The 27,862-nt window shown below is 46.4% G+C and overlaps 1 protein-coding gene and 1 long non-coding RNA gene across 5 annotated transcripts in view; both read left to right on the forward strand.

The window, feature by feature from the left end:
* Nucleotides 1-18,945, forward strand: part of PFDN1 (prefoldin subunit 1) — a 62,432-nt gene extending 43,487 nt beyond the window's left edge. For 2 of the 3 annotated variants that reach the window (XM_081826978.1, XM_081826977.1), the window contains exon 4: nucleotides 18,523-18,945. In XM_081826978.1, coding sequence (XP_081683104.1) covers nucleotides 18,523-18,560 — 38 coding nt within the window. In that variant the 3' untranslated portion in view covers nucleotides 18,561-18,945. Of the gene's footprint in view, nucleotides 1-18,519 lie in introns of all 3 variants that reach the window. The other variant, XM_006731443.3, reaches the window with a different exon arrangement.
* The window catches only part of LOC145722453 (uncharacterized), a 388,135-nt gene that overhangs the window by 135,217 nt on the left and 225,056 nt on the right, over nucleotides 1-27,862 (forward strand). The gene's annotated exons all lie outside the window — the stretch shown is intronic.

Raw genomic sequence — 27,862 nt, forward strand, 5'->3', positions numbered from 1 at the left:
ACAGAGCACATACCCTCCCCAGTGTCTATCACCCAGTCACCCCATCCCTCCCACCCCACCCCCCACTCCAACAACACTCAGTTTGTTTCCTGCGATTAAGAATTCCTCATATCAGTGAGATCATATGATACATGTCTTTCTCATTTTTCAAAGAATTTTTAGTACATTATTTCATTTATAAATAGAGTGTCTATGGGTGGTGCTGTCTTCCTAATTTTGATTAATTAGAGGAGTTTCTCCTACCTCACTTTGTCTTACTTGCCGATCTTTCATCTTTCACCAGCATAATAAAAACATTTGAATTCCATCACTATTCATGAAGCCATTCTTTTGGGTACATAATTATCTTGTGAGGGAATTCTTCCAAAATGGACACAGATGCATTTTACTCCTAACTCTTGTGGTAAAACAACTTAGTTCATTTTATTCTGCTTTTGTTTTTAAGAAAACACATGTGAGGGTGGAACAGTCCTCCAGATCAGGAAGCATTATCGGTTTCCACTGATGTTTTATATGTACTCTGTTTTTATGTGAGACTCTAAAAGCTCCAACTCTGCATGATGCTATAAAGACACGGAAAATGATTCTTTCTTAGGGTTGGAGGAAGTGATGACTAGTGTTTTTTTGCTGGTAGTATCTGATAATCCCCCCTCCCTTTAGCTATTCTAGGCATGTTTAGTTGTCAGGCGTTGTCGGACTAAATTGCTAAAAATAATAAATAAGGGGGAGGCTGTTCTAAGGCCAGCTCTTGCCACTGTCTGTAATCTGTTTAATTTAGTTCCTAGGGAGAAAGGGCAAAAGGAACATGGTGCCATTATCATTGAATGGATTTTTTGTTTAAAGTGCTGACAAGAACATTGTTTGAGCTCTCCTTTTTCCCAAGCTCCAATGGGCTCACGCACCCACATCCACTTGCAGTGTAGAGCCAGCGCTGGAGGCCTCAAAGAGCATGCTCCACTCAGTTGTTATGCTAGAGGTTAACCAGGTGATTGTGGTCTTTTGCTGGTCTTTTAATGTGGCTTTTGACAGTGGAAATATGCACTTAGTGTGTGAGAGAGGGTGAGAGGGAGAGAATGGTGATTACAGATGGGGCAGTGAGTGTGAGAATAAAGAAATCTTTCTGTTCAGTCCTTTTCCCTAACTCATTGTTCAGAGAGTCAGGTTGTTTGATGAAATTACCACACGTTTGACTCCAGTATACCTGTGCAATTTTAACTCACAGTGCCAGCATGAAGCTCTGCTTGGATTTGGCTCTTGACCCCTCTTTGCCTTTGGTTTTTTTCAAATCCTAGCAATAACTTTCTGTAAAGTAGACATAGCAATCTAGTACTTGTTTGTAAAGCTGTTGATCGCGAAGGAATGATTTAAATGCCTTTCCTGTCCCTTGCTATGTATTTACCAGTGGTGGAGTATATGAAAACTAGGACCAAATTTTCAGTTATATTCTGGTATTCTGCAGTTTGTGTTGACCCACCTGAGGGATTATTGATTTATATATTCTTAGGTTGCTTAATGATTTTTGTATCTGAAGTCGTATTCAAAATCCAGAATTTTTTGGTTTTTTGGGGGCAGGGGGAGATGGTCTGAACCTGACCACTTTAAGCACCAAAGAAAGAAATGGATTGGTTTTATTAGAGATTCTTTGGGCGGAAATGTCTTGGGAAGCCTATGTTAACGTAGAGCCTGGTGTTTACCGAAAGCTCTGGGATCCAAGCACTTGGACACCATAGGCTTTGGGAATGCTTACTTTTGGACATTTCTTAAGTCACCAACCTGCCCTACTCTCTAATTTAATGAAATCATGATTTTAACTGAACTAAAGGTTCTCAAATATATAACTTAGAACACAGTCTTCAGGATTATCTGTGCTCTGTATATGATAAAGTCTTGTGATTCATGTAGAATGACATATCTGGCAGTGCTTTAAATCTTTAAAAGTAGCTCAAAACAGATGTAATTTGTGGTTGAGTTTAATCAGCTCCAGAAATTTGTAAAGAAAAACTTCACTTTTTGTTCAGAACCTGGGCTTTCTTTGGAGTTCAAATTCAAAGCCTTCATTAATGCATACTCTCTGTCTGCTTTCTTTAGATAAGTGGTGAAGAAAAATAAAAGAGAAAGAAGGAGCTTCTGATTGTATAGTTGAAGCCTTAAACTGGATCAAGTTTCATACTAAACTATAAAATATCGATTGCCATAAACTTTTAAACTTAGATGCTTTTAATAGAGAGGCTGAACTTTTTCACTTAAAACTGATTGGTTTGGGAAGACTAAACGATTCCTGGGTTTATGACATAAGGCTTTGGCCAATAATAGTTGTTAGATAGGCCAGAAGAAGTATATGCATATTTTTAAAAAGGCATTATTAAATGTTTGCTGAGTGTCTGAATTACATACAGTACTTTGGGATATGTCTTTGGAGGCTTTTTGTTCTTACTTTCATACATTAAGGAACGAACATAGTCTGTTGTATTTGCTATATGCCATGCGCTGGTATATGCAATGACGACAGAATTGGCAAAGGCCCTGATGGGCATGGAGCTTATATTCTGGTGAATGGAACAGGGTCAGAGATAATAAACAGTATAATTTATAAATGCTAAAAAGAAAAATACCTTGGAGTATGGAGACAGAATGATGGGAGTGTATAAACTGTTTTATATAGTATTGACAGGGAAGGTTTTTCTTATAAGGTGATATTTGAGCAGTAGCCTGAAGGTAGTGAGGGAGCAAGCTACCTGTACATCTGGGAGAAGAAGACTCCAAGCAGAGGGACTAGCAAATATAAAAACCTGAAGGTGAGAGAGTAATTGACCAGTTGGGAGAATAGCAAGGAGGCCAGTTCAGCTAGAGCTGAGTGAGGTAGAGAAGAAATCAGGGAAGGGTCCAGGAGTAGATTATTACATAGGGCTTGCAGGCCATATTAAGGATTTTGGATTATGCTCTGGAATTGGGAGTTTGGGGATGGTTTTGAACAGATGAATGACATGATCTGATTCATATTTTAACGGGACCAGACTGTGTACTATATTGAAAATAGATTAGGGCGGCTGGGTAGCTCAGTCAGTTAAGTGTCAGACTCTTGATTTTGGCTCAGATCATGGTCTCGGGGTCCTGGGATTGAGACCTGTGTCGGGCTCCGTTTTCAGTGGGGAGCCTGACTGAGATTCTCTCTCTCCCTCTGCCCCCCACAAATTAAATAAATAAATCTTTTTAAAAAAAGGTAATAGATTATAAGGGACAAAGGTATAAGCATGGAGATTTGTTAGGAGGCTGTTGCATTATCCAAGTGAGAGATTGATGGTGGCTTGGACCAGGGCAGCGCCAGTGGAGGTGGTCAGCCTCTGGATATTTGAAGGTAAAGCCAAAGACAGTTGGGTGTAGGGATGAAAGAGGACTCAAAGTTTTGGCCCCTCCTTCCTCCCATGTGTATCATTCATTCTCCTCTTGGAGAGATCTGGAATGGGTTTATGGGAGAGGGGTCATTTCACCTGGACCTTGAAGGTCAGTTAGAATTTTGTTTGCTTAGGGCTGGGGCAGAGGAGAGAACATTTCAGATCAAAGAAATAGTGGGGACAAATGTCTGGAAGTGGAATGGTAAAGGAGGTTGGGGTGAGAAATGAGGCTAGAGAAGTCTAAGAGAAAAGAGGTAAGGCTAAAATGAATGAAACCCACATTGTTTCTACTCACTTTGTGTAAATACTACTTGTTTTGGGCAAGTAGTTATTCCCAGTGCCAGTGCTATTCATTTAGTGTGGTTTCCACATAGCATTCCATGTGTACTGGCTCCACAGAGATTCCACATGTTTATGGGAACACGTGTGCCCTTGGTAATTCTTTGGTCAGTTTTTCCTAGTTGATATTCAAGTTTCAAAAGTAATTTTATTTTATTTATTTATTTATTTGTTTAAAGATTTTTATTTATTTATTTAACAGAGAGAGAGAGCACAAGTAGGCAGAGCGGCAGACAGAGGGAGAGGGAGAAGCAGGCTCTCCGCCGAGCAGGGAGCCCGATGCGGAGCTCGATCCCAGGACCCTGGGATCATGACCCGAGCTGAAGGCAGACGCTTAACCAACTGAGCCACTCAGGCGCCCCCAAAAGTAATTTTAAAAGCAAATTTAAAGTTTGGTTTGTGATACCCAAGTAGAGATATTGAATAGATAGTTGGATATATGAATCTGGCATTCCAGGCTAGTGAAATACATTGAGAATTACCTATAAATTGTCAGTTTATAGGTGTCATTTAAAGTTATAGAACTGGAGTAGGTCAACTAAGGAGAAAAGGTAGTAGAGAAAGAATGAATGAGAGTCATGGACTAAGCCCAACGGCACTGCAGCAGGGTGTAAAGCTCTTTCCAGAGGTGTGGACAGTGTGTAGTGTGAGTCCGGAGAACTAAGTGAATGCCTATATGGGCAAGCCTGTGCTGAGAAGGGGCCACTCCCTCCATCGTGAGGAGACTGTCCATGCCCTTGGTTTTGTGGTGGCCGCCGGAGCTGTCAGCTCAATTAGACTTGGGTTGCAAATGCTATGTGGCCTTCTCTTCCTCGTACTGACCCTGGAGCTAGGCGAGCCTGGTCTGCTGAGGGAAACAGATTTGTTCCCTCAGGGAGGGGTTGCCGGAGGTAGAGGCCGGCACCAGGTTAGGCTCAGAGCTGAGCCCTCTGTCCGTGGGACTGTACTGCAGGGAGTGGTTGAACACAGTTCATTTAGAGCACGGGAGATAAGCAGCCCTGCTATGCATCTGTGGTATCTTGAGTCATAGTTGAGGGAGGTGGGTACTTACATGGGTGAAAGCAAACATGCCTACTAGTTTTGAACTAGTTTTGAAGGTTAAAAGTTTCCTGAAGGGATTTTATAATAAATCGTACTTTCCCCATACACGCTGTCACATATGCACACACCTAAATATGTGCACTTTCCTACCCTCTTTCAGTATATACTAAGAAAAGCTTTAACCTTTAGAATATTTTTTTAGTTCATCTTGAAGATTTTTAGCAAGTAGTAGGTATTGCTTTTCTTTGCTCAGATATGTGTAGCATAATGCCTTGGCATAATAATTAAGAATATGAGCTCTGAAATCAGATGAATATGAATTAGAACTCCAGCCCTGTTGTTTACTACATGTTAGGTAAATTACTTAGTGTCTATAAGCCTAAATCCGCTCTTCTATAAAATGGCAACAACAGTGTTGATGGAGAGGGGCAACAAATAATCTCTTTATTATCTGCCTAAGTGTGGAACCAACTGAAAGGCAGATTGAGAAAAAAAAATTTTGTATATTTTCCCGTTATTAGTTAAAGGTAAGGTTAAAGAATGTGGCTTCAGTGTGCAGCGATAACAGCGGTTTCTGGAACTGATCCAGAATTAGGCATACTGAAGAGACGAATTTACCCAGCAAATCTCTCCAAGTGTGGGACAACCACACGTCTCTTTCTGCAGAGGCACGCTGATACTGTCAAACAAATGAAGAAAATGTGTACCTTTTCAAGCAGGCAGATCCTGGCAAAGCAGAAGGAGCTGAGCAATATTGCTTTTTCCCAAACACGCCAGTCAGAAAAACCACTAGTCTTCCTGAGAGTAGATTGAGGTCAGGGCTATAGCTGATGACTACCAGAAGTGAGGAGGATAAGCATTTCTCCCTTAAAAAATACTACCTTTTTAAAAAATTTTGTAACCTCTGTACCCAGTGTGGGGCTTGGACTCATGACCCTGAGATCAAGAGTCTCATGTTCTACCAACAGAGCCAGCCAGGCGCCCCCTCAAAATACCTACCTTTTAACATAATACATGTAAATCACTTGACATTGTGCCTGAAAAATACTCAATAAATATAAGATTTGTTGTTTGCATATGGTGGATGCTCAGGAGCTACTTACTGATTGAGCACATTGCCACCAAATGTTTGTAAGATAAAGGGTTTTTTTTTTTTTTAATGAAGATACACATATATACAAGGCTAACTTAACAAACACCTGTGTACTCACTACCCAGAATTAACAAATGTTAGCATTTCGTAATACTTACTTTTTTGTTATTTTATAAAAATAGTACTAATGAAATTGAAATCTCCTTTGTAACTTCCCTTCCAAGCCCACCTCAATTTTATTCCCATTCACCAGAAGCAACTACTATCAGGTTTTTGGTGTGTATCTTTCCATTCCATGTTTTATGGCATCTTATATTTAACAAATGACATCTTATTGTTTGGATCTTTCAGTAACCTTTTTTTGTTTTGTTTTTGTTTTTGAGCTCTACCCACACTAATATGTAGTTCACTCATTTAAACTGCTCTAGGGTATTCTGTAAGAACATAAAACTTTCTGTATTTTATGCAAAGGACCCATTGTCTATACCTTCAGTATATATCATGTGAGTGTAGCCAAAGGGCCCAGTGACTTCTTCCATGTGTAGCATAAATACAGCCATTGGTAGGGGCTCAAGGGCGCAAGTGCCCCCAGGACAGTGATGTCTGCTGCTCTTATTTCCTAACAGCCATGGATTCTGTGGTGAAGCCATCTCATAAATTTCATGGCCTCTGCCTGTGTTTTATTTATTTTTTATTTTTAAAGATTTCATTCATTTACTTGACAGAGAGAAAGACAGTGAGAGAAGGAACAAGCAGGGGGAGTGGGAGAGGGAAGCAGACTTCCCGCAGAGCAGGGAGCCCGACACGGGGCTCGATCCCAGGACCCCGGGACCATGACCCGAGCCGAAGGCAGATGCCTAACGACTGAGCCACCCAGGCGCCCCGTCTGCCTGTCTTTTGAAAATGGAGATCAAGTATCCTTCTTAGAGCCAGAACCAGAATCAGTCAGGGAAAGTGAGGAAGCTGATTGGGAACCCAGGTTTCTAGATTCCAACCACGATATTCAGTTTTACTCTGAAAAAAATGAGGGTTCCTATACTGTGGTTGCATATTCCTAGTAGCTGGCCCTTCTAATAAGTTAGTGGTCCTTTTCTTATGAAATGGTAAACCCCCTAAACGCCAGCTCTTTGAGTAAAAAGATTGTAAGTGGTTTCTAAGAGACCTAGCATCTGGAAATTGAAGGAAGGGCAAAATGAAAACCACCCCTTGAATCATGTTTGCAAAGAGAAGTGTGCCAAGTGCTCTCTCATTATTCCAGTGTCATTATAAATTTAATTGGTGTTATGTCAGCTACTTAGATCAGAGCTAATAGCATATTAAACTCCATTCTGTTTGTACCCGTTCCATGGTAACTTGGGTGTGTGTAGAGTTGGGACAAGTGGCAGCTGTAACATCTGGTCTGTAGAGTAATTTCATCATGGTATGAGCTTCTGGATCACCCCGGATGGAGAAGTGTCACTGGGTGATGTGAGCTGACCTCCCGGTGCCCTTTAGAACACGGTGAGCAATGTGAGCAAAGACCCAAGGTTGCTTATCTCACCTAGAGGTTTAGCTTAGAGTTCAAGAGCAGTAGTAATTCCTTAGTGATACTGAGAGGTATAACTATTAGTTTTCCTTTTGTCTTTCTTAATGAAAAGAAAGCCAATTTTGGGGGAAAGCTTTATAAATAACTCTTTGATACTAGAGTATATTTGTAGTTCTCCAGTTATGCCCTCTGCTGACCTAGACAAATCAGCAGAGGAGGTGCCTATGAGTCATGAATCTGTGCTTGTGGTGGCTTTGAGCTCTTGCTTGTTTTCACTGTCTCCCGTTCCTTTTACGGGTTTCCGGTTGCCGTATCTCTATTTTTTTAGTTGTATAAATATGTTCCTCGATTGGAAAGTAGTAATGTGATCACATAGAAATTTCCTTACCCTTGTTTGTTCATTGGCTCTCCCAGAGTACCTAATTAACTCGTTAATCTAAATGTTTAGTACTTACACTGATAACATTAAAGTTAGTTTTCAGAAATTAATACGTCAGTTTATTTTACCTTGGCCAGTTTGTGTGTAATTTTCTAAGTTTTGGGTGGAGCCAAGACTGATTTGCTGTGAAAATAATTCATTAGGAGCTTGCCTTGCCATGCCTGTTTTTTAAATTTATTTAGTTATTTTGGAGAGAGAGAGAGCATGAGCAGGAGGGGCAGAGGGAGAGGAAGAGGGAAAAAGACTCTCAGGCAGACTCTGCTGAGTGCGGAGCCCAACACGGGGCTCGACGCGGGCCTGAATCTCACGACCTGAGCTGAAACCAAAAGTCGATGCTTAACTGACTGCGCTAGCCAGGCGCCCCACCATGCCTGTTTTTAAACACAGGGCTTTCATGTCCTGTCTTTTCTCCTTGTGGTACAGCATTTTGAGAAGACCAGGAATTCTTTTTTATTTTTAATTGAGGTGAAGTTTATGTAACATAAAATTCGCAGTGTTGTGAAGCCATCCCCACTTGTCTGATTCTAGAACACATTCATTCCCCCCCACCCCCCCGCAAAGAAACCCTTATCCATTAAGTAGTCACTGGCCATTTCCCCTCTCCCCCAGCACCCAGCAGTCTTTAATCTGTTGTCTGTCTGTATAGTTTTGCCTGTTCTGATGTTCATATAAATGGATCATACAGAGTGTGGATTTTAGTATCTGGCTTCTCTCACTTAGCTCCATGTTCTCAAGGTTCATCCATGTTGTAGCATGCATCAGAACTTCATTCCTTTTTATGGCTGGACAGTATTCCCTTGTATGGTATATCACATTTTCTCAATTGATGGGCATTTGGGTTGTTTGCAGTTTTTGGCTATTATGAATAATGCTGCTATGAACATTCAGAAGTTTTTATTTGGACACCTGTTTTGATTTCTCTTGAGTATATGCGTAGGAGTGGAATTGCTGGGTCATGTGGCAGTGTTATCTTTTAACTTCTTAAGTAACTGCCAGACTGTTTTCCACAGCAACTGCATCATTTTACATTCCCACCAGCAGTATATCAGAGTTCTAATATCTCCACATCTTTGCCAACACTTAATTTCTGGTTTTGATTATATATAGTCATCCTGGTGGGTAGAAAGTAGTATCTCATTGTGCTTGTTAAAAAATATTGGGGGGGTATTTGAGAGAGAGCTCCTGTGCAAGTGGGGGGTGTGGTGGGGTGGAGCCGAGCAGAGGGGAAGGGGAGGCGGGGAAAGACTCTCAGGCAGACTCTGGCACTCGGCCTGAGTGCTGAGCTCATGAGGGGACTGATCTCACGACCCAGGATCATGACCCGAGTCGAAACCAAAAGTTGGATGCTCAACCGACTGAGCCACCCAGGCGCCTGTCATTGTGGTTTTTATTTGCATAAAGACTAATGAGGTTGAACATCTTTCCTTGTGCTTATTGGACATTCATATATCTTTTTTGGAGAAATGTCTGTTCAAGTCCTTTGCCCATCTTTTAATTGTATTCTTCATCTTTTTGGGTTGAATTGTAAGAAAATTGAAATTCTTGATTTGCTTGGAGCAGAGAGCAGTACTGAAGTGACTTCAGATACTTGCCTCATGTACTCCCTCCTAGTCTTGTCCTCACAGTTGAGTCAGGCGCACCTCCACTTCCAAGAATGTGAGGTGTTGCCCTTACTTCCTCTCTGAGAAGGCACACCCTTTTCCACCTACCGCTTTATCATGCCTACAGGCCAAACTCCACAGTACACACTATTGATTGGATTCTCTAGCTCTTGCAAGACTAGAGCAAACTAAAGACACACTGAAATAGTAAAAGTTACTTTATTTGCTCATTTGGAAGACTTGTAGAGAGAGTATTTGGCCAAGAGAGTCATAGAGTTATAAGAAGATTGTAACAGATTCCTCTGTGCTATAAAAAATAAGCACAGGGGCACCTGGGTGGCTCAGTGGGTTAAGCGTCTGCCTTCGGCTCAGGTCATGATCCTGGAGTCCTGGGATCGAGCCCCTTGTTCCCACACCTCCCCACCCCTCATGCTCTCTCTCTCATACACGGTCTCTGTCTCTCTCAAATAAATAAAATCTTAAAAAAAAAAAAAAAAGCATAATAGTAACTGGAGCAATTTGGGGAGCAAATGGGGAGGTAAGGAATGGAGGGAGCTACTAAAAACAATTGGATCAAGAAATTGTGCTAAGAAGGGAAGGAGAGAAGGGGAGAGTACCTGCAGGGAATGTGAGGACACGAAAGGGTTTTTTAAATGATTTGCCTCAACAAGAAAGATTTTGCAGACAAAGAAAAATTGAAAATTAGGAAAAAAGAAAAAGGCTGACTGCAGCAGTGAAAATTTTGAGAGGGTGAGTGGAGATGGAACCAGTGCCCAAGTGGAAGGGCTGTGTTTTGACAGAAGCAGGGACACTATCCATTTTAACAGTAGGGAGAGAAGAGAGTATCTGTATAGTGCGGGTCAGGTAGTGGACGTGGTAGTGGGGAGAAGCAGCAGTTCTCATGAGATTGCTTGTATTTTCTCAGTGACCTGAAAATGAGAGTGGAGGAGAGAGTATAGGAGATTTGAGGAGACCAGATAAAGTATGAAATAGTTATTTTGGAGAACACACAAGTGAACTTATTAAAGAAGTTTAATAGGATACTAGGACAATAATGTTGAGTGCCTATTTGAGATTCATGGTCCTGAATTTAAAGTGAAACCATTCCATACATTTAAGTGATTTTCTTTAACATTTAGGTACAAGCATGAGTAGGCAGATGGTTGGGTTTAACTTGGGTTGGCATTTTGCCAGGCAAGTGCAACAGGGGGAGAGCAGAACAAAGTAGAAAAGGGATATTTGTAAGGGGTTAATATATAAATGATGGACTGTGGAAGCTTAGCTAGGTAGGATGGGTAGGAAGGGAAAGGCCATGGAAACAATGTATAATGAACAACGTGTCATTGAGGGGTGCCTCGGTGGCTCAGTCTGTTAAGCATCTGCCATTGGCTCAGGTCATGATCCCAGTGTCCTGGGATCGAGTCCCGTGTTGGGCTCCCTGCTCAGTGGGGAGTCCGCTTCTGTCTCTCTCTCTCCCTCTGTGTGTGTTCTCTTTCTCTCTCTAGCTCTCACTCTATCTCAAATGAATAAATACAAAAATCTTAAAACAAAACTTGTCATTGAGATGAAGTTGAAGAAATACTGGAGTTGAGAATTATCAGATTCAGCAACCTGGAAAAATCTGGAGTCGTGGTGGTGAACCTGAAATTTCAGAGGTGGTGCAGTTGGTGGTGTCGACATGGTGCCTAGGGTGTGACTGTGGATGGGTGGCCGAGGTGGGGTGAAATAAAGATTATGAGGGGAGGGGACATCATGGTATTGGAAGGATCGCCATTCTTGTTGGAGTCACCTTGAGCGGTGCGGCTGTGGTGGAGAGGACGGTGAGCCATCAGCGAATGAGGGACAGTACTCAGGATATTGTAGGTGGTGGCAGCGGGAGGGGGGGCGGAGAGGCTGGTAAAGCACGATGCCACAGACTTCAAGGACCAGAGTTTGGAGGGAAAGAGAGAAAATGGTTTGGCACTGGGCTGAATGAATGAATAGAAGAAGGATGGATGGATGGAAATTTGGGCTTTTATTAGGCAACTTTCATTGAAAGTTAAAAATCTCTGAAATCTCTGCCTGCTGGAATCAGTTCTTTTAAGACTCTCTTTTTTTAAGAACAGAGGTTGACAGACTGCATAGCCTGCTGGCCAGATCCACCTTGCTGCTTGTTTTTGTGTGTTTAGAACACAGATATCCCCATTCATTTACACCGCACCCATTAGTTTACACATTGTGGCCGCTTTTATGCTATGATGGCAGGGTTGAGTAGTTGTGACAGAGACATCTCCACACAGCCTAAGATATTGAGTGGCCCTTTATAGAAAAAAATCCAGTTTGCCAACTCTCACTTTTGAACAGTGGTTCTCAAACTTAAAAAGTGTGCTTCGAATCACCCGGAGGGCTGTGAAAGCACAGATTGCTAGGCCCCATCCCTAGAATTTATGATTCAGTGGGTCCGGGTTAAGGCCTGAGATTATGCTTTTCTCACAAGTTCCCAGGAGTTGCTGATGCTGGAAAAATTCCAGGGACCACATTTTAAGAGCCATTGCTTTAGATATTTAAGGCAGTGGTCAGGTTCCTTCTCCTCTTAATCTTTTCTGAGCCACATATCTCTACCTACTTCACTGCTTATCACTTGACATGATTTACTGACATGTCTCATCCCTTTTTAAGCCTGGTGCCCCAAAATGTAATAATGCTTTGGATGTAGCCTACTCAGCGCCATGTGCCTTGAAACAGTTGGCTCTTCTGCTGGCTCTGCACTTACCCGGGAGTTTTCTTTCTACTTTCTTTCCTGGATTGTCTGATGGGCTGGGCTTTCTCTGGGACTTAAAGGAAGCTCATGTGTTAGGGAGGGCAGTAATGGTATTGATCACCCAAACCCTAGGGGGACCAAGGGGAGGAAATAGAATCCTTCTCTCCCCACCTCCTCCCCCAGTGTATTTCTGCCCTAAGGTGTTGAGTCGTGGTGAGGTTTGTCTTGGGCAGTCACAGGTGGGATTTGGGAGTCTGACCCCACAGAGTAGCAGTGTCAGAGTCTCTTTACAGGTAAGAGACCACCTGGAAGAAAAACAAGGTCAGTGTCTAGCGAAACCACATCTTTTAGCAGAGGACCTTTTGAAAGCGGTTTCTGAAAGTTGCAGAGACAGTAACTTCTTAGATTTCTCCCTAGATTGTCCTGTTCCATGCCTAAATCTGCTTTCTCATTCTTTGAGCTTGTCTCCCAGACTTGTGTTAAGTTCACAAGTTCCCTTATTGCCTAGTTGTATCTTTTTTTTTTTTTTTTAAAGATTTTATTTACTTATTTGACACAGTGAGAGAGGACAAGCAGGGGGAGCGGCGGAGGGAGAGAGGGAAGCAGGCCCCCTGCTGAGCTGGGAGCCCGACTCCAGGCTCGATCCCAGAACCCCAGGATCATGACCCGAGCTAAAGGCAGATGCTTAACCATCTGAGCCACCCAGGTGCCCCACCTAGTTGTATCCTTAATGGTGAAGTGGATGCACCCTGATGAGTTCCCAAGCCGACGTGTGTCTGTGGATCAGTCTCTTGGCTTTCAGTTCCCGGTCAGACGTGGCCTGTCTTTCCTGCCCCTGGTGAATGCGCCTCACCCGGTCACTGGCACTTGAAGAGCTCTGCGCCGCTTCTGCTTGCTACAGTTCTGCCGTCTTGGTCTCATTTCCCTTCCTCACTTCTCTGATTGTCACTCCTCGTTGCCTTTCTTACTTTCTCTTCCTCCTTTTTCTCTGTGCCTTCGTCACATTTTACCCCTGTCTGCCAAGACATGCCTTCTCAGCCTTCAGTGAATTCTTGGCCTCTTGCTAAACTTCCCTAGTGTGGGCCGCTGGCATCCTCTGGCCGTTTTAGAGTTCTGCAAACTCAGAGAGCATTAGACAGTGAGGCTCTGGGTTTTTAATTCAGGAGCTATGGGAGCAACAGTGAGAAGGTGGCCTTTGCTTCGCATGTTTTGATTAATAGTAGAGCTTGAAGTTGGCAGTGGTCTGCAGAAGTTGGCAGCCGTGGATTCAGCGTAAGGGAGAAGTGTGTGGCCAGGATAGGTCAAAGTCAGGATCGGAAACATGGGACTCAGAGCAGAGGGTCTCTGAGCACAGATCTCACAGAACATCAGGGGCAGAAGGGAATCAAGATGCCCATTTTACTGCCCCTGTAGCCTGGATTGGAGGCATGGGACAAGCCAGAAGTTCTGCTTTTATCGACCGAATCTCTCCCCAACCCTTCCCCCAGCTCTATTTTACCTGTCTTATTTGTCTTTGAGACAAGAGTTCATTTGAAGAAAAAGCTCTGTGTCTAAAGAATAATAATGGGGGAGTGAGGATACCTGCATAGTCCAAATCCTCATTTTACAAATGGGGAAATAGAGGATGAGAGAGGAAAACTACTTTCTATACCTTAAGAAATGGCAAACAGGAGAAATATTAGAGAAAGAGAGGGAAACAAAGTCCCTAAGGAAAAAAAGTCTGTAGAGATAGCATCACGAGATGAATTACCTCAGCGGTCTATTTGAGAGATTATGTCATGTCAGGAAAGTTCTACAGACTTGAGCCTCTTTCCTTCATGGGAGGTCATAAAGGGAACACTGGCCCCTCAGCCTGACTCCCAGAGAGAACCTCAGGCTGATGAGCAATAACTGCAACAATGTCATTTCCCTGGCCATGCTGAGCCCCACAGGAAATCTCAGAATTTCACTCCAGAACAAGGCCCACAGGAATGTCGCTGCACCCAGACCTCTGTGGTTTGATTCCACTGGAGAATTTCCTAGGGGAAAGCTTCTGAGGGAGATTGTTCAGCAAGACAGAAAAATGCTGCAGTGAGGCCATCTCCTGCTGGAAGGTGTGGGTTTGAAAGGCCTCCTGGAGTTTACACAGCAGTCCTAATCCCCCTTGTAGCTCACAGCAGCCCTGGCCAAGCTCCAAACACTTTCTCAAGGATTTCCAACTCCAGGACATGGGAGATTGGGATAGTTTGTTTTACAATTTTACAAGTTGATCTAATAAAGGGCTTGACCCTTAGGGCCTGTTCTGTTTGTAGAAGTAAGCCTGTGATTTTCCCAGGCACATCAATGAGAGTTGAGAGACTTATGTTTACCTAGGGGCAGAGGTTAAGAGGCATTGGCCCAAACTGAAAATCATCTTGAAGGAGAGGGTCATTTTCTGTCTTTGCTTTCTCTGTTGGTGTTCCTCATTCATTCATGTTGTGAGGAGAACTAAAAAGCAGTGTGTATACAAGTATATCAGTAAGTCATCATTCCCATCATAAATGCACTTTTATTCAACAGGTATTGAGTTCCTCTCATGTAGCAGCCATTTTTCTAGACACTGGGATATCAGCAGACAGAACAAAGTCGTGCCCTTGTGGACTTCTCTTTCTTGTACGGGAAGATGGACTGTGCAGGCACATCAGGGTGAGAATAGGGAGCACAGAGCTGCCATAATAGTCAAGGCTTTTCCCGATGAGGTGGTATTTGAGAAAGGCCTGAAGGAAGTAAGCGAGCTAGTACTGTGGATATGTGGGGAAGAGAGTTCCTAAGAGAGAGAGCCAAAGGGCAAAAGCCAGGCAGGAGCACGGCTGGTGGGTTGGAGGGGAAACGCAGAGTCAGAGGTGCAGGCCAGTGTGGCTGGAGCTGAGTGGGTGAGAGGGAGTTGAGGTCAGAGTCCGCTGAGAACAAGACTAAACATGGCTTTGCAAAAAGGCTTTTGCCTTTCATTTTGAAATTGGAAGCCATTGGAGGGTTTTAAGTGTTCACAGAGGACTATGAGCACTGTGTGGAGAAGAAACTAATGGGGACCAAAGGGCAGAAGAAAGGAGACCACTTAGGAGGCTATACATTAAGGTCACATTCTGGATACATTTTGAGGTAGTGCATAGGATTTGTTGGTTGATTGGATGTCAGATGTGAAAGAAGGAAGATTCAAAGATGACACCAAAGGTTTTGAGCATTTGCAAGAATGGAGTTGTCATTTACAGAAATGGGGAAGATGGGTCCATAGGATTTCTGATTTGACTAGTAGTTTTAGGAAGAAAGTGTGGAAATTCAAGGAAGAAAAAATTTGACTTGATCATTGGTTCCTTAATTTTCTGCATCTTTTCTGACAGTCTTGTTTGTATTTGGATCACTTCTACCACGGTTTTCTTGGGAGAAATACAGGTCCCAGTGTACTAACTTACAGGGATCCTTAGCCAGCCCTCTATGATTCAGTGTGGTCAGAAGCTGTGGGTACAGAAGAACTTTGGGGTAGATTCTGTCTCTGGGACATCCCTCATTTCATGGTTTCCTAGGGCTGCTTAACAAATTATTACAAAGGTGCTTGGTTTAAAACAACAGAAAATTATTCTCTCACAAGTTTTAAAAGCTAGAAGTCCAAAATCAAGGTGTCATGGGGCCATGCTCCCTCTGAAGCCTCTGGGGAAAAAATCCTTCAGTTTCTTCTTCCTAGCTTCTGGTGGTTGCTGACCAGAGGTCTTCGTTTGCTTATACATGTGTCCTTCCCCTTTCTGCCTCCCATCAGGGGATGGCATTCTGTTTCTGTGTCCCTTTCGTCTTCATGTGGCCTTATAGAGACACTAATCATTAGATTAAGGGCCCACCCTAACTCAGCATGACCTCATTTTAACTTGACCCTATTTCCAGATAAGGCCACATTCACAGGTAATGGGGGGTTAGGACTTCAACGTATCTTTTTGTGAGACAATGCAACGCACATCACATACTCTGGTTCGGGTTTGATTATGAAGGTCTTTTTGGCTTAGGTACGTTTGAGGATAATACAGGAACTATTGAAAAAGTTAGAAAACAGGTTCGGTGCTAGGGATGACCTATCTATTAGGATGAAATGAAAATTTTAATGTGCAATAAATTTACTTAAGCTAATTAAAGATTTAAAGGTAGGTTTATTTTGCATTATTTTTTCAAACTTGAAGACCTTAGGTTATGCAGTGGTAAAAATCATGAAAAAAATCATAAAACTGAAACTGGAAGAAGAGACATAGAATGACGAATTTTAAAATAAGAATTATAACCTGAATTTGATTGTCCAGAGGCCTGTGCAGTAGGTAGAAAAGCTCCAGCTGATGTTCCAAGTTTACGGTTTTGACAGTTGGGGCAGCAAGTTGGCAGAGATGGAATGCAAAGGACCCGGGTCCCTGAGCACCAGCACATGCTGCGGGAGTCCAGCCCCGCTTGCCCCACTGGCCTTTTCCTCACATTCCCCCGGGGCTGGGAAGGTGCCCAGATGGTTCATGGCACTTGGTCTTTAGCTGCTGCTCCCCTGCTGTGCAACACCCAGTACATGGACATTCTTGAGTGGTGTGTCAGGAGTTACTAGTATTTCCCTCTTTAAGTCACCACATGTCAAGTCTAGGGGTTGTTTATCAAAGGAAGTTTAAGTTCCCATTCTGATAGCACAATGATAGGACTGTATCAGGTTTAGCAGCCTAATAAATTCCTTAGCAACAGTATACATTCATAGCCACTGTGAGTTTTTATGGAGCTCCTGTTGTTTACAGGTTGGACAGCAGCTGTGTGCAAGTTGGACAGATGGGAGATGAGTAAAGAGATAGGGCTCTTTCTAGCCTTCAGGAAATTCAAAGTTAGGAGAAGACCCAACAGGAATCAAGTTCACACAAAAACTGATAAAGCTGCCACAACATTGGAGCCAATAGGAAAACATCTCTAAATGTATCATTTAATAAATACCTGGGGGCGCCTGGGTGGCTCAGTGGGTTAAAGCGTCTGCCTTCGGCTCAGGTCATGATCTCAGGCTCCCTCTCCCCCTCCCGCATGGTCGTTCTCTCTCTCTCTCGGTCTCTCTCACTTTCTCTGTGTGTCAAACAAACAAAATTTTGGGAAAAAAAAAAAAAATCTGGACAGAGAGTGGAAGTTAGCCACAGGGATCTGTAGAAGAACACCAGAGACTTTAATAGTGAAGGCCTCAAGCAACAGCGCGCCTTCGTTTCGATTTTCCTGCCTCAGTGGTTTGGTTGGGCATCAGTTCCCAAGGAAAGCCTGTCAGGCCAGACTGCTCACCTGTTCAATGGCCCAATATTGCCTGGTTTTCCCAGGTCATCTGGGCACTTCCGTGGTCCCAGTGAATCCACAGCTCCTAGGGTGAAAGGTGTAGGGGTGAGTGAGAAGGGCACTGGATCCCCCTGAGCTGCCTGGTTCCGGGCTTGCGTTACTGCCTGGCTCCAGTGTGGCCCAGTCACATGGACCCTTAGAAAGGGGACTATTTGTGGAGTATTCCTCAAAAAGGGAGCCTCATTTCATGTCTCTTAAGTGGGAATGCAGCCACAACTATGTCCTCAGGGCAGGGACCAGTGGGGAAGCCACCATACTTTTTAGGTGACCGCAGGGCAAGTAATGTACAGACATCATTTCCTTTGACTAATCTTTTGTAATCCTGGCCCAGATGTGGCTCCTGCAAGTGGTTAAAGTTCTTTGTCTAAGTTGAGATTTTTAATTTAGGACCCAGATGGGGTAGGAGGTAAACTTCCAAAAGGTCTCTTTTACTCAGTGTGTCACTGTCCTGGATTCCTGGCAGGCAGCGGTTTCATGAGAAAAGCAGATTTCATTCAGCCTGACGCATCTGCTCGGTGAGACATGGGGTACAACTTCTTAGCACTCATGCAGCCTGTCTGCTCACTGGACAGAGCAGAACCCTTTGGTACCCTGTCCGTTCCGCAGCAGTGGCAGCTCCAGGCGCCTGGCCCAGGCCATGGAAAACCTTGAGAGACAGTCTGTTATGGGGCCAGAGCTTTGTCCTGGTATTTCCTGGCCTTTGTCTGTCTGGTATAACTTCATGTACTGAGACGCCTGTTTTGAGTCCACTTCCTCCTGGGGGAAGAGCACAGCTGCCTTCCACAGAGCACTTCTGCTTCCTGCAACCGAATCACCACTTCCTCCCTGCTCAGGCCTGTGGGTGGGAGGAGGGGAGCACTCTGGTCAGGTGTGTGTGTACCTGGCCCCCATTAGACAGTATGCTACTGGAAGTCACTGGTCACATAGGAGAAGCCATTACCATTGGCCATAAAAGCTGCATCTGCCAACCTGGCCCACACCTCCTAACTCTGGTTTCTTTCTCATACTGCAGCAGAAAAAATCCTACCTGGAGCGGAGTGTGAAGGAAGCTGAGGACAACATCCGGGAGATGCTGATGGCACGAAGGGCACAGTAGGAAATCTCTAGCAAAAGCTTCCTGCCCCCTCCCATTCCTGGCAAGGGCAGAGGGGCCCATGTGGGGAAAGCATCCTCTCTCCTGCCCTGATGGACTTTTTTTTTTTTTTGGATGATCTGGTAACCCTGTGTTTTCTCCTTCACCCTGATACCCTTTCACATCCCAACTCTGCGTTTTTTGTCCTGGCTCTGTCTGCCACCCCTGCCCAGAACACTCTTCTCCCCTGGGAGTGAGTCACCAACTCCCAAGAGAGGGAAGCTGGGAGCCAGGACATGGGGGGGCTTTGCCCAAGCCTATCACTAGTTATGCTGCTTAGACCAATAAAAGGCATCTGTTCCCCCAGCCACTCTACTAAGTCTGCCTTTCTCAAGCCAAAGGATGAGAACCAAGGGCCAGAGAAGCAGAAGCTTTCAACCTCAGCTCCCTCCCTGTTCTGTCTCCTTCCAGGGCTTTGGCTCTGTTCCTTCTTTATTGAAGCCTTTCCTGCCCTTTTTTTTCCCCTTTCTGTTCCTTTGAGTAAATCCCTCACCTTCTGAGCCTCCCTGCAGATAAGGAAGGAAGGAAACCAGGGCATAGCTGAATTCAAGTAACTGTGGTGGCAGTGTGCCCAAAGATTCCTTCCTCTTCCTCACAAATGTTCCTGAAGAAAATGCAGTAATAAACCAGCAGTACCTCCATGGCTGTCTAACCCTTTGGCCAGTGTCATAGAGGTGGACACTCCTAGAGGCTCAGGGGCAGTGGTGTGCTGGAGCTGGCTTGTACTGGCTTGTGAGAGCCAATTTTTAAAACAAGCATTAGCACTATTTCAAGCCAGTTGTGAAACACAGCCCATTATTAAAAATTTAGGTAAATATACACAAATTTAAAATAAGAGTAATAAATATTCAGGACTTACCCCCTTCCCAATTACTAAATCTGGCCATTATCTATGTTTTTGATGTTAACAGTCTATTGTATCTGGATGATGGAAATGCTACATAATGGTGCACTCCTGCGCTTTTCTTCCCAACTCTGCGTTCAGGACATCATGTTGGTAGCTTGAAATCAGCTATTGTGGGACCATTTACTCCACAGAATCAGGTGATGGATAAAATAAGGATTTGTTTTAAAGAGCACTGGTAGTTAAATATTTATGAGCACATCACTGCTGCAGAGTGAAAGTGGGCAGAGAGCTGTCAACTGCAGCCTCCCAGGGCTGGCCGAGCCAGCTAGCTGAAGGAAAAGGACTCTGTTATGGCGGCTCAGCGCCACCCAGCGGCCAAAGCTGAGAGCTTGTTGGATGACAGCTCTTCTCTGTCCTGTGTGTGTGGAGGGAGGCTGGGGGCGCGGAGGGCGGGCAGCAGAAAAGAAGGCGTGGGCTCTGGGTAAAAGCACCTACAGCAGCTTGGTGAGCCTGTCTCCGGGTGGGACGAGGGAGAAAATGCTAGCCTGGTGAGGGCCCCAGGGAGCCTGCCTTCCTGAATGAAAACGTAAATAGACTCCCTCGTCACGGGACAGTGGCTACTAGTGGAGAAACCCAGGGCTTATATTTTGTCTGGAATAATTCATTCAGTTGAGGTTTAGACAAATTTATTGAAACATACAGGGTGTTAGCAGAGAAATCATTCAGTGGTATTACATCATGTCACTACCTTGAATGTATAATTTTAAAATTATAAATATATAACTAAGCCTTTGGCCAAAAAAATAAAAGTCATTTAGCACATTTGTGAAAGGCCAATAAGAAATGGATTTTAAACATTAAAAAGATAAAGTCACTGAATTAAACAGCAGCGCAACCCCTGCTAATCTAGAATCCCACTGTGTCGAAGGTAGAAGTTTCTGTGCAGAGCTAGTCATTTTCCTTGATTTCAGCAATCAGAAGAGATGGGGCAGGCCCACCTGCTGAAGGTGGTGGCAGAGCTGGCAGGACAGGGAGGCTGGGCTGGTCAGGTGAGCATGTCCCAGAGACAGCAGCAACAGAGCGCAGTCCAGCAGGCTGTGAGGCAGGTGGATGGGCCCAGGTCATCCCTTCTTTGGTCTTCCACCACATACACTGGAGGGAGAAGAGGGAGGGTGAGAATGAACTGGCACAAAGCCCAGGCCCCACAGAGCCAGGGCCTCCCAGAGCCAGGGCCTCCCAAACCAGGGGTGGACTGTGGCAGCCAAGAGCCACTGGGCAGACTGGGGGCAGCCTTTCATTTACACTGTGGCAGATGTTCGGAGGAAGGGTGGCTTAGCTCCCCAACTACTTTCTCTCCTCCTCCTAAGGACTTTTATCCCTGCCGGGACAAGATGGCCTCACACGAAGGCAGGGACATTTCTTGTCTGGCCAGAGTTGGTTAGCCCTGCTTGCTTTAGAAACCAGGCAGCAGTGTGTCCTCTACCTTACTGGTATTTCCTCAGATACCGTTATGCCATCTCCCAAAAGAAGGCATAAAGTTCCTAAAAAGGAACTGCAGGCCCTAAGAGAATAACCAAGAGTCCTGGTTTTTCAAACCTGGGCAATGCCCACTATCACGTGTGCCCCAGCCTCTTACCTTTCACACACACTGGTGGGGGGCAGGGATGAAGACCTGGTCAAGTGAGAGGGATGGCTGGAACCTAGCACCGTGGCTTTTTCGCAGAATGGAGTCGTGGAACTCTAATAAGCCCTGTCAGGGCTAAGTGCTCTATTAAGAAATTTGAGTGCTACACAAGTCCACAGGTCAAAAAGGACCCCAACTTCCCTTCGCTAGTCAGCTGACTTGGCGGCCGACATCAGCCTTCCTTCCGGTTAAGCACATACTTAAAATGGCTGATGGTCAACCTTGGTCTCAGAGGGTCTGTGGCCCCTTTTAAGAAAATCTGAAGACAACCACCACCACTAAACTCATAAGTAGTAAGGATTTTAAACTTTTTCAAAGTTAATGAATACATGAATCTGTAAGTTAAATTGGTCCTTTGGCAGTCTTCTTTCAGTTCTATTTTTGTGTATCTATTTTTATACCTCCTCTCTCGGCAACTCCTCTCTCTGAAGCCTGGTATAGTAGCTAGAATACTCTGGGTTAGTAGTGAGCTTTTCCAAGTCCCACTGTGTCAGCCACCCTCCACAGACCTCCCTTCTCTTGTGGCACAGCTTTCAACTCAGCCTGCTTTCCTTTGGCCCCCACTCAGCAACACAAGCAAAACTGTTCTGAGGTCTGGGAGACAAGACCCAGCCCCAGGGAAGCCTAGTGAAAGAGGAGAAGACATTTATTCTGAGGCCTGATAAGGTACGTTACCTGATTTAGTCCTAATAGCAGTACCTGAACATAGACACTACCATCATTCCCATTTCACAGGTAAGCAATGCAACGCTTCGAGAGGTTAAGTCTCTCGTCCAAGCATACATAACCAGCCAGAGGCAGGCCCAGGGTCTGAACCCAGGCCCCTGGCAAGCCAGACTTGCCCAGGCCCATCTGGGGTAGAAAAGGGATCGGGAAGAACGCAGGACTGAATGTGCTCTAGGACCATCCTCTCTCTCACCAGCTAGAGCTCACCCCACCCACTAAAGGCATGCACAGTCCAAACCCCTGGGGCCACCTCGGCAGGAGAGCCCTTTTCACCTGCTCTCTGCCCAGGTGACCTACCCAAGTCCCAGCCTCCCTTCATCCTGCAGTGGGCAGCTTCAGACAAGGAAATGAACAGAACAGAATGCACACCCCCCAGAATAATCCCTCACTGTATTCTATTTGCCAGAGCACCAGCTCTTCCGCCCTTGAGACAGAAGGGCCCTCTCCCCTGCCAGCTCTGTAGCAACCACCTGCCTCACCTAGGCCTGAGACCCTGTCTGGTTGCTGTGTGAGAGGTCCTGCAGCCTCTCCTAAGCTACCATTTGTTGAGATCACAAATGTGCCGGGACCTGCCTGTGCCAACAGCCTTCTATACATAATACCACTCAGTCTTCACAACCCCCATCCTCACTGCTTCTCCTCCCCTCCCATTGTACCATGGGACCGTGGGCAACTTCATCAGGGAAACTTCCTCTAACACCCTTCTCCTTCAGTGTAGTCAAGTTTGTCCTTGCTAAGGCTTATTTCACATGACAGGCGCTGAAACCTGGGGCAATGGGGACTTGGAGCTCATTGCTCCCAGACAGTGCTTACAGGGGGAACTGGGGGGGGGGGGGTTAGAAATAATCCATCTGGCTACAGGACAGGAGACATCAAACCAAAGCGCTGCGTCAACCTCATTTTGCAGGGGGGGCGGGGGGGTGGTGTAAGTTCTCAGCATACGTTAGAAACCCGGTCACTTATTTCCTGGAGTGCCGAATCTTCTGAAGCCCTTATGACTTTTTCCTTTCCATTAGGTGACAACAGAACCTCTACCCCCAAACTACTGAAAAAGTAGGGGGTGGAAGAGGGTGTGGGGAGGGTAGGTCTGGAGGTAGGAGTAATGTGTAAGTTTTCCTTGCTTTTCTGTCACGCAAAGCAGGGGTGACTGGCCCAGGAGAAAGCTCTTGAGGAAGGCCTCACAGTTCCTCACAGCACCCACCGGGGGGCTCTCGAATGGCATACAACTTCGTCTTCCGAGATGCCCTGCCTACGGATAGGATCTGAGGTCCTGCACCTCCAGAGGGTGCCTGCTGCACTGGGCAACACGGCCTAGTCTTCCCCAGCATACACCCCACCAGGGGCCCTCACGGCTCCTCCCCTACTCCCCCACCCACTGGGTCAGACTGGGTCAGTCTGTCCGCCAGCTCCTATACTGTCCTGGCTGGCCGGTTGGAATGCAGCCCACTCTGCCTGCGGCCCAGGGTACTCGAAACCCGAGGACTCGTGTGCCCTGAAGCAGCCCCGGCAGAACTGCTTTCCCAGCAGGAGCCCCGCTGTGGCAGAGAGGACGCCAGCACTCGTGTTCATACCCAGGCCTTCCTGGCAAGTGGCCTCCGCCGGCACGCAGGGCATAGAAAGGGGGCAAGCACCATGGTTATGGACGATGTTAAACATTAGGGAAAACTAGGTGAACAGAAACTACTCTCTGCAACTCTTCTGTGAGTCTAAAAATTATTTCGAAATACCAGACTTTAAAAAGGGGTGGGAGAAGGCGTTGTCCTTCCGGGTATGTCAGCAGTCTGCCCAGGTGGGGAGGCAGGTTCTGATACCTACAGGCACTGCTCAGATGGAGCTCCTCCTTAGAGATCAAATGCCCCGCTGTGGCCAGCCTGGGCTCCAGCTCCCGATGGACAGAGGCAGGGCCTTAGGGATTGGCTTATATCCACCTCAGCCAGAAGGCCCGCCCTCCCCATTCGGGTCTGGTGTCTCAGTGCCAAGACCACCAAACTCAAACCTCTGCCCTACCCCATGCAAGAAGGGACTCTGTTCCCAGAAAACTACAGCTGAGTGGGGGATCAGCTCCAACGGTCCCCTCACCAGCGGGTGTCGCTTGTCCCAGATAGCCCTTTGACAGCGCCCCTCAGTGAGGGGCAGGTACTCAGAGCTTTGCCACAGGAATGCAAGTGCACAAGTGTGTGTGTGGTGGTAGAGAGGGCAGCTGGGGGTGTGTGCAGGGGGGTGGTGTATGTGCACCCAGCTGTGACCCAAAGACCTAGACTAGGTCAGAAAGGCTTAGGTTAGTCTTGGGTGCTGGGCAGCTTTGGAAGGAGCCGAGCAGCTCCTGGGAGAGGTTCCCGCCAACCTTTCTTGACTCTGTGCTGGAAGCAGAGACAACAGATGTTAGATAACTGGAGGCATGTGGCCCCCTGTGCCCAACTACCTGCCCACCAAGCCCTGGGGTCTTCTGCATAGTCACCAGCCCACCGCAACCCCGACCGCCAGACCCCCCAGCCAGCAGTCCCAAGTTCTGGCGCTGCCGTGTTGTACAAGCCAACAGTGCCATTTACGGGCACTACGCAGAAACCTGCTTCTGGGCAGCAGTGCGCACGTGGGGCGCCAGGCAACAGCAGGGCCAGGGCAGAGATGACCTGAAGACATGTGAGCAGAGGCCTTCTCAGCTGAAGGCTCCAACACCTCAGTCAGCCCTACCCTGGAATCTGAAACCTTTACTTGAACAGCTCAGACATTTTAAATGATTCATCAAGTGCTTTGAAGTGGCGATAGAGCATTATTAGGCCCTTCCTGTTTGTGTGTACACCTGTACACAGTCCCAACCCAGGAGAGCTAATAAGGAGAAGCAAACAGAGACTGGGCCTCCCGGAGAGTTCTGATGTTTGGGACTTTTATGCTGCAGTTACTAGAAGGCTGCCCCTTGGCCTCTCACGGCCCACACCACTGACGGGCACCCAGGACTGCTCCACAACCGCTAAGACCACCATGGCCAAAAGAGCTCCCAGGAAGTACCCTCAGCAGAGGTGATGGCTTTGCCAGAGGCAGGAGCCTTATAGTCTGTGCTCAGCTGCTCTCGCCCAGTCTTGAGAATCTAAGACCAACAGAAGAAAGCCAGACTTGCAGGAGGTATCAGAGGACGCCAAAACAGCCCTCCTACTGCTCAGACCAAGAGGTAGGGAGGGGCAGATCTTTAAGCATTTTAGCACTAAGCAAGATCTCAAGATAGCCATAGGGATGGATCCTGTTCCTTCCATGCAAGTGGCAGAGAGGAGAGCACACAACTTGCCGAGGACTCACTTCAGCTTTGCTTGGATGCGCGTGTGCAGAGGGATCACTTACTACTCAGGACAAGGAGCTACACTGATGAGAAAAGATGTTCTAAAGGCGGTACCACTGTGCCACCTGCCCTCAGAGCCCACGAGTTCCAGGTATGTATGCTGAGGGGGAGAGTGATGGGCGAAGGGTGGCCAGAAAAGGTGGAGGTGAACAGGGCACGTAGCTCCACTGGAGCGTGGAGGTTAAAAGCAGGACAGGGTGGGAAGCCGCCTCCTTCCTAGTCTTCCCCATGCAGGTGGGATTTGGGCTGGCAGCACTGGCACAGCCCAGCCTGGGCTCTCCGACAGCAGCTGCCTTTGCTGGGCTAAGCTCCACACCTTCCCCAGGCCTCCTGGCCCACTTTGCCCACTCTGCTCCTCATGCTTCCTGTTCCCGCAGCTTCACCTCTGGCCACACTGTCTGTGAAACTGAGTCAGACGAGGCCGTGTCTCCCAAGTCCCTGTCCCTCCCTCTTGCTTCAGTGTTCCAAGATACCCACTCCAGGGTGCAACAGTGTGGGAGCTAGCCAGCCAGTTCACCCCCCAGCGCATGCAGCTGACTGCCATCCAAGTGATCACGAAGCCCACCATCATTCTTCAGGCATCGGGTGCCCGGTGTTTATGTGGTTTGGTCTGGAAAAGGTGAGAACGTGCTGACCTGCGTGTGGGCGGGTGTTCTGAGATCTCCACCAGTGTAGTTGCCACCATCCTATGAAGGAGGCAGCTGCTAGACAAAACCTAGATGGAGCCTTTGGAGAGATCTGACAAGGCTCTAAGGAGCCCCAGTCCCCCTGGCCCCCAACCCCCTTGTGGGTCAGTCGTAAGGCCAGTTTGCATGCTAGCCCTGCCCACCCCAATCAGTCCTATAAACAGTAGACCTGATAACAAGATTTTTTTCATAAACAAAAAAACCAAGCACATTTGGACACGCTGTGCCAGTCTGACAAGTAGGACTGCATTGCCACCACCTCCTTGGGCTAGACCTGCTGGGGCAGCTGGGACAGAGTCGGCTGTAGACACTGCGACCGTTGAGAACCTTGTGGATGCCAGAATTGCACGTGAAACTGCCTTGGGGGGATCAGGTTGACCAGTTATTTCATGGCAAAAAAAACCACGTGGAGTTCAAAGAAGGGAAGTAATCTGACTGAGATCACATAGTGAATTTAAGGCAAGTCCTGGCTTGTCCCCCAGCCTTCCTGCCGCCTCTGTTTATCAGTTAGGCTCACTTCAAATCAGACAGTAGCCTGGCTGCAAGGGACCTGAAATGTGGCTGTGTATGGAGGGGTGAAAGTCCTCCCTTCTCTCTCTAGGCCCTGTTCTCCCTTGAAATCAAAGGTCTGTGTTGGAGGGCAAGATCCAGTTCTTGTCCTGTTTTAGAGTGTGTCCCTGCGACAGTCAAGAGTCTACTACTACAGAATGACCTGGTCCAGCAGTTGACTGTCAACTGGGAGGCAGAGTGAATTTCAGGGTCCTTCTCAACATCCACTTGGCAGTCCTCAGGCAGGCAGGTGGATGGGTGTGCTGGCCCAGAACAAGGCACCTCCTGGGGGTGGGGAGAGGAGGGCTGACTGTGTTCTCTAAGGACAGTGGCTATGTACATGAGCTCCAGAGGGGCAGTGTCCAAGTTCCAATCCTGATGCTGCCACTGGCTGGCTTTGTGACCCTGGACAAGTCCGAGCTTTCCTGTGCCCCAGTCTTCTCATTGCACAATGGAGGTGGGGGTGGGGGAGTAGTATCTAAGAGCCTGGATTTTCTGACGAAAACATAAATCAAGTGCTTGCCCAAGCCCTTGCATAAAGTGAAGCAGGGAAGAGGACTTACATAGGAGCCACAATGTGATGGCGTCCTACAGAAGAAATCACCAGAAATCTGTTTTCTTATTCTGGGTCTGTGTACATGGAGGGGCTCCTCAATCAATCCACATTCAGAATGGTATTTGTGTGTGTGGCCCCAAACTGTCACAGGATTACAAAAGCAGGGACACTGGCATTCCATGCAAAGCAAAAGCTGCTCAAAGAAAAGGAAAGGCAAGACAACCCAGAGAAGCAGCAAGGGGCCAGGGAGGCAGCGTACCCAGAGCTTCAGCTGTTAAGGGCCCTCAGAGAGTAGAGAGGGTGAATTATTTAAAACGTCTCATTTCCTTAGATAAAGAGAGTAAGAAAACCCTCATACATGTGCATGTGAGCATCTGCCTAGATAGGACGAGTCTATGGCGGTCATTAAGACAATGCAGACACAAAGGTCCACAGAAGAACAGGACAGGAAACAATATGAAAGGATGGTCAAGGAGGAAGGAATGTACGCATTTCAAAGATGAAGGACTGAAGAGTAAGGTGTTTCTCCTTACGCCTTAAAGAAGAAAAAAAAGGCCAGTCAAATGTGATGAGCCCACAACTGAATCTCAAAAATTCCAGCAGGATTGGTAGCCATGTTCACTGAATGTCAGGAAAGGGACTGAATTCTCTAGGGATAAATGTGTCTTTACAGAGGCAGCTCCCTCCAGTCCCGTTTTTCAGTCTAGAAAAAGTACAGAAGTGCAGTAAGGGAGCTGACACCATTTTTTGTCCATGGTCATACAATATTCAAGTGAAAAGACCATCTTTCTCCTCCCACCTCCCAAACGGAGGCGCTGCAGAAGCAAACAAGGTTGCCAAGGAG

The sequence above is a fragment of the Leptonychotes weddellii genome, chromosome 7 (assembly GCF_054177405.1).
Source record: "Leptonychotes weddellii isolate Sample4059 chromosome 7, ASM5417740v2, whole genome shotgun sequence".
Lineage (NCBI taxonomy): Eukaryota > Metazoa > Chordata > Mammalia > Carnivora > Phocidae > Leptonychotes > Leptonychotes weddellii.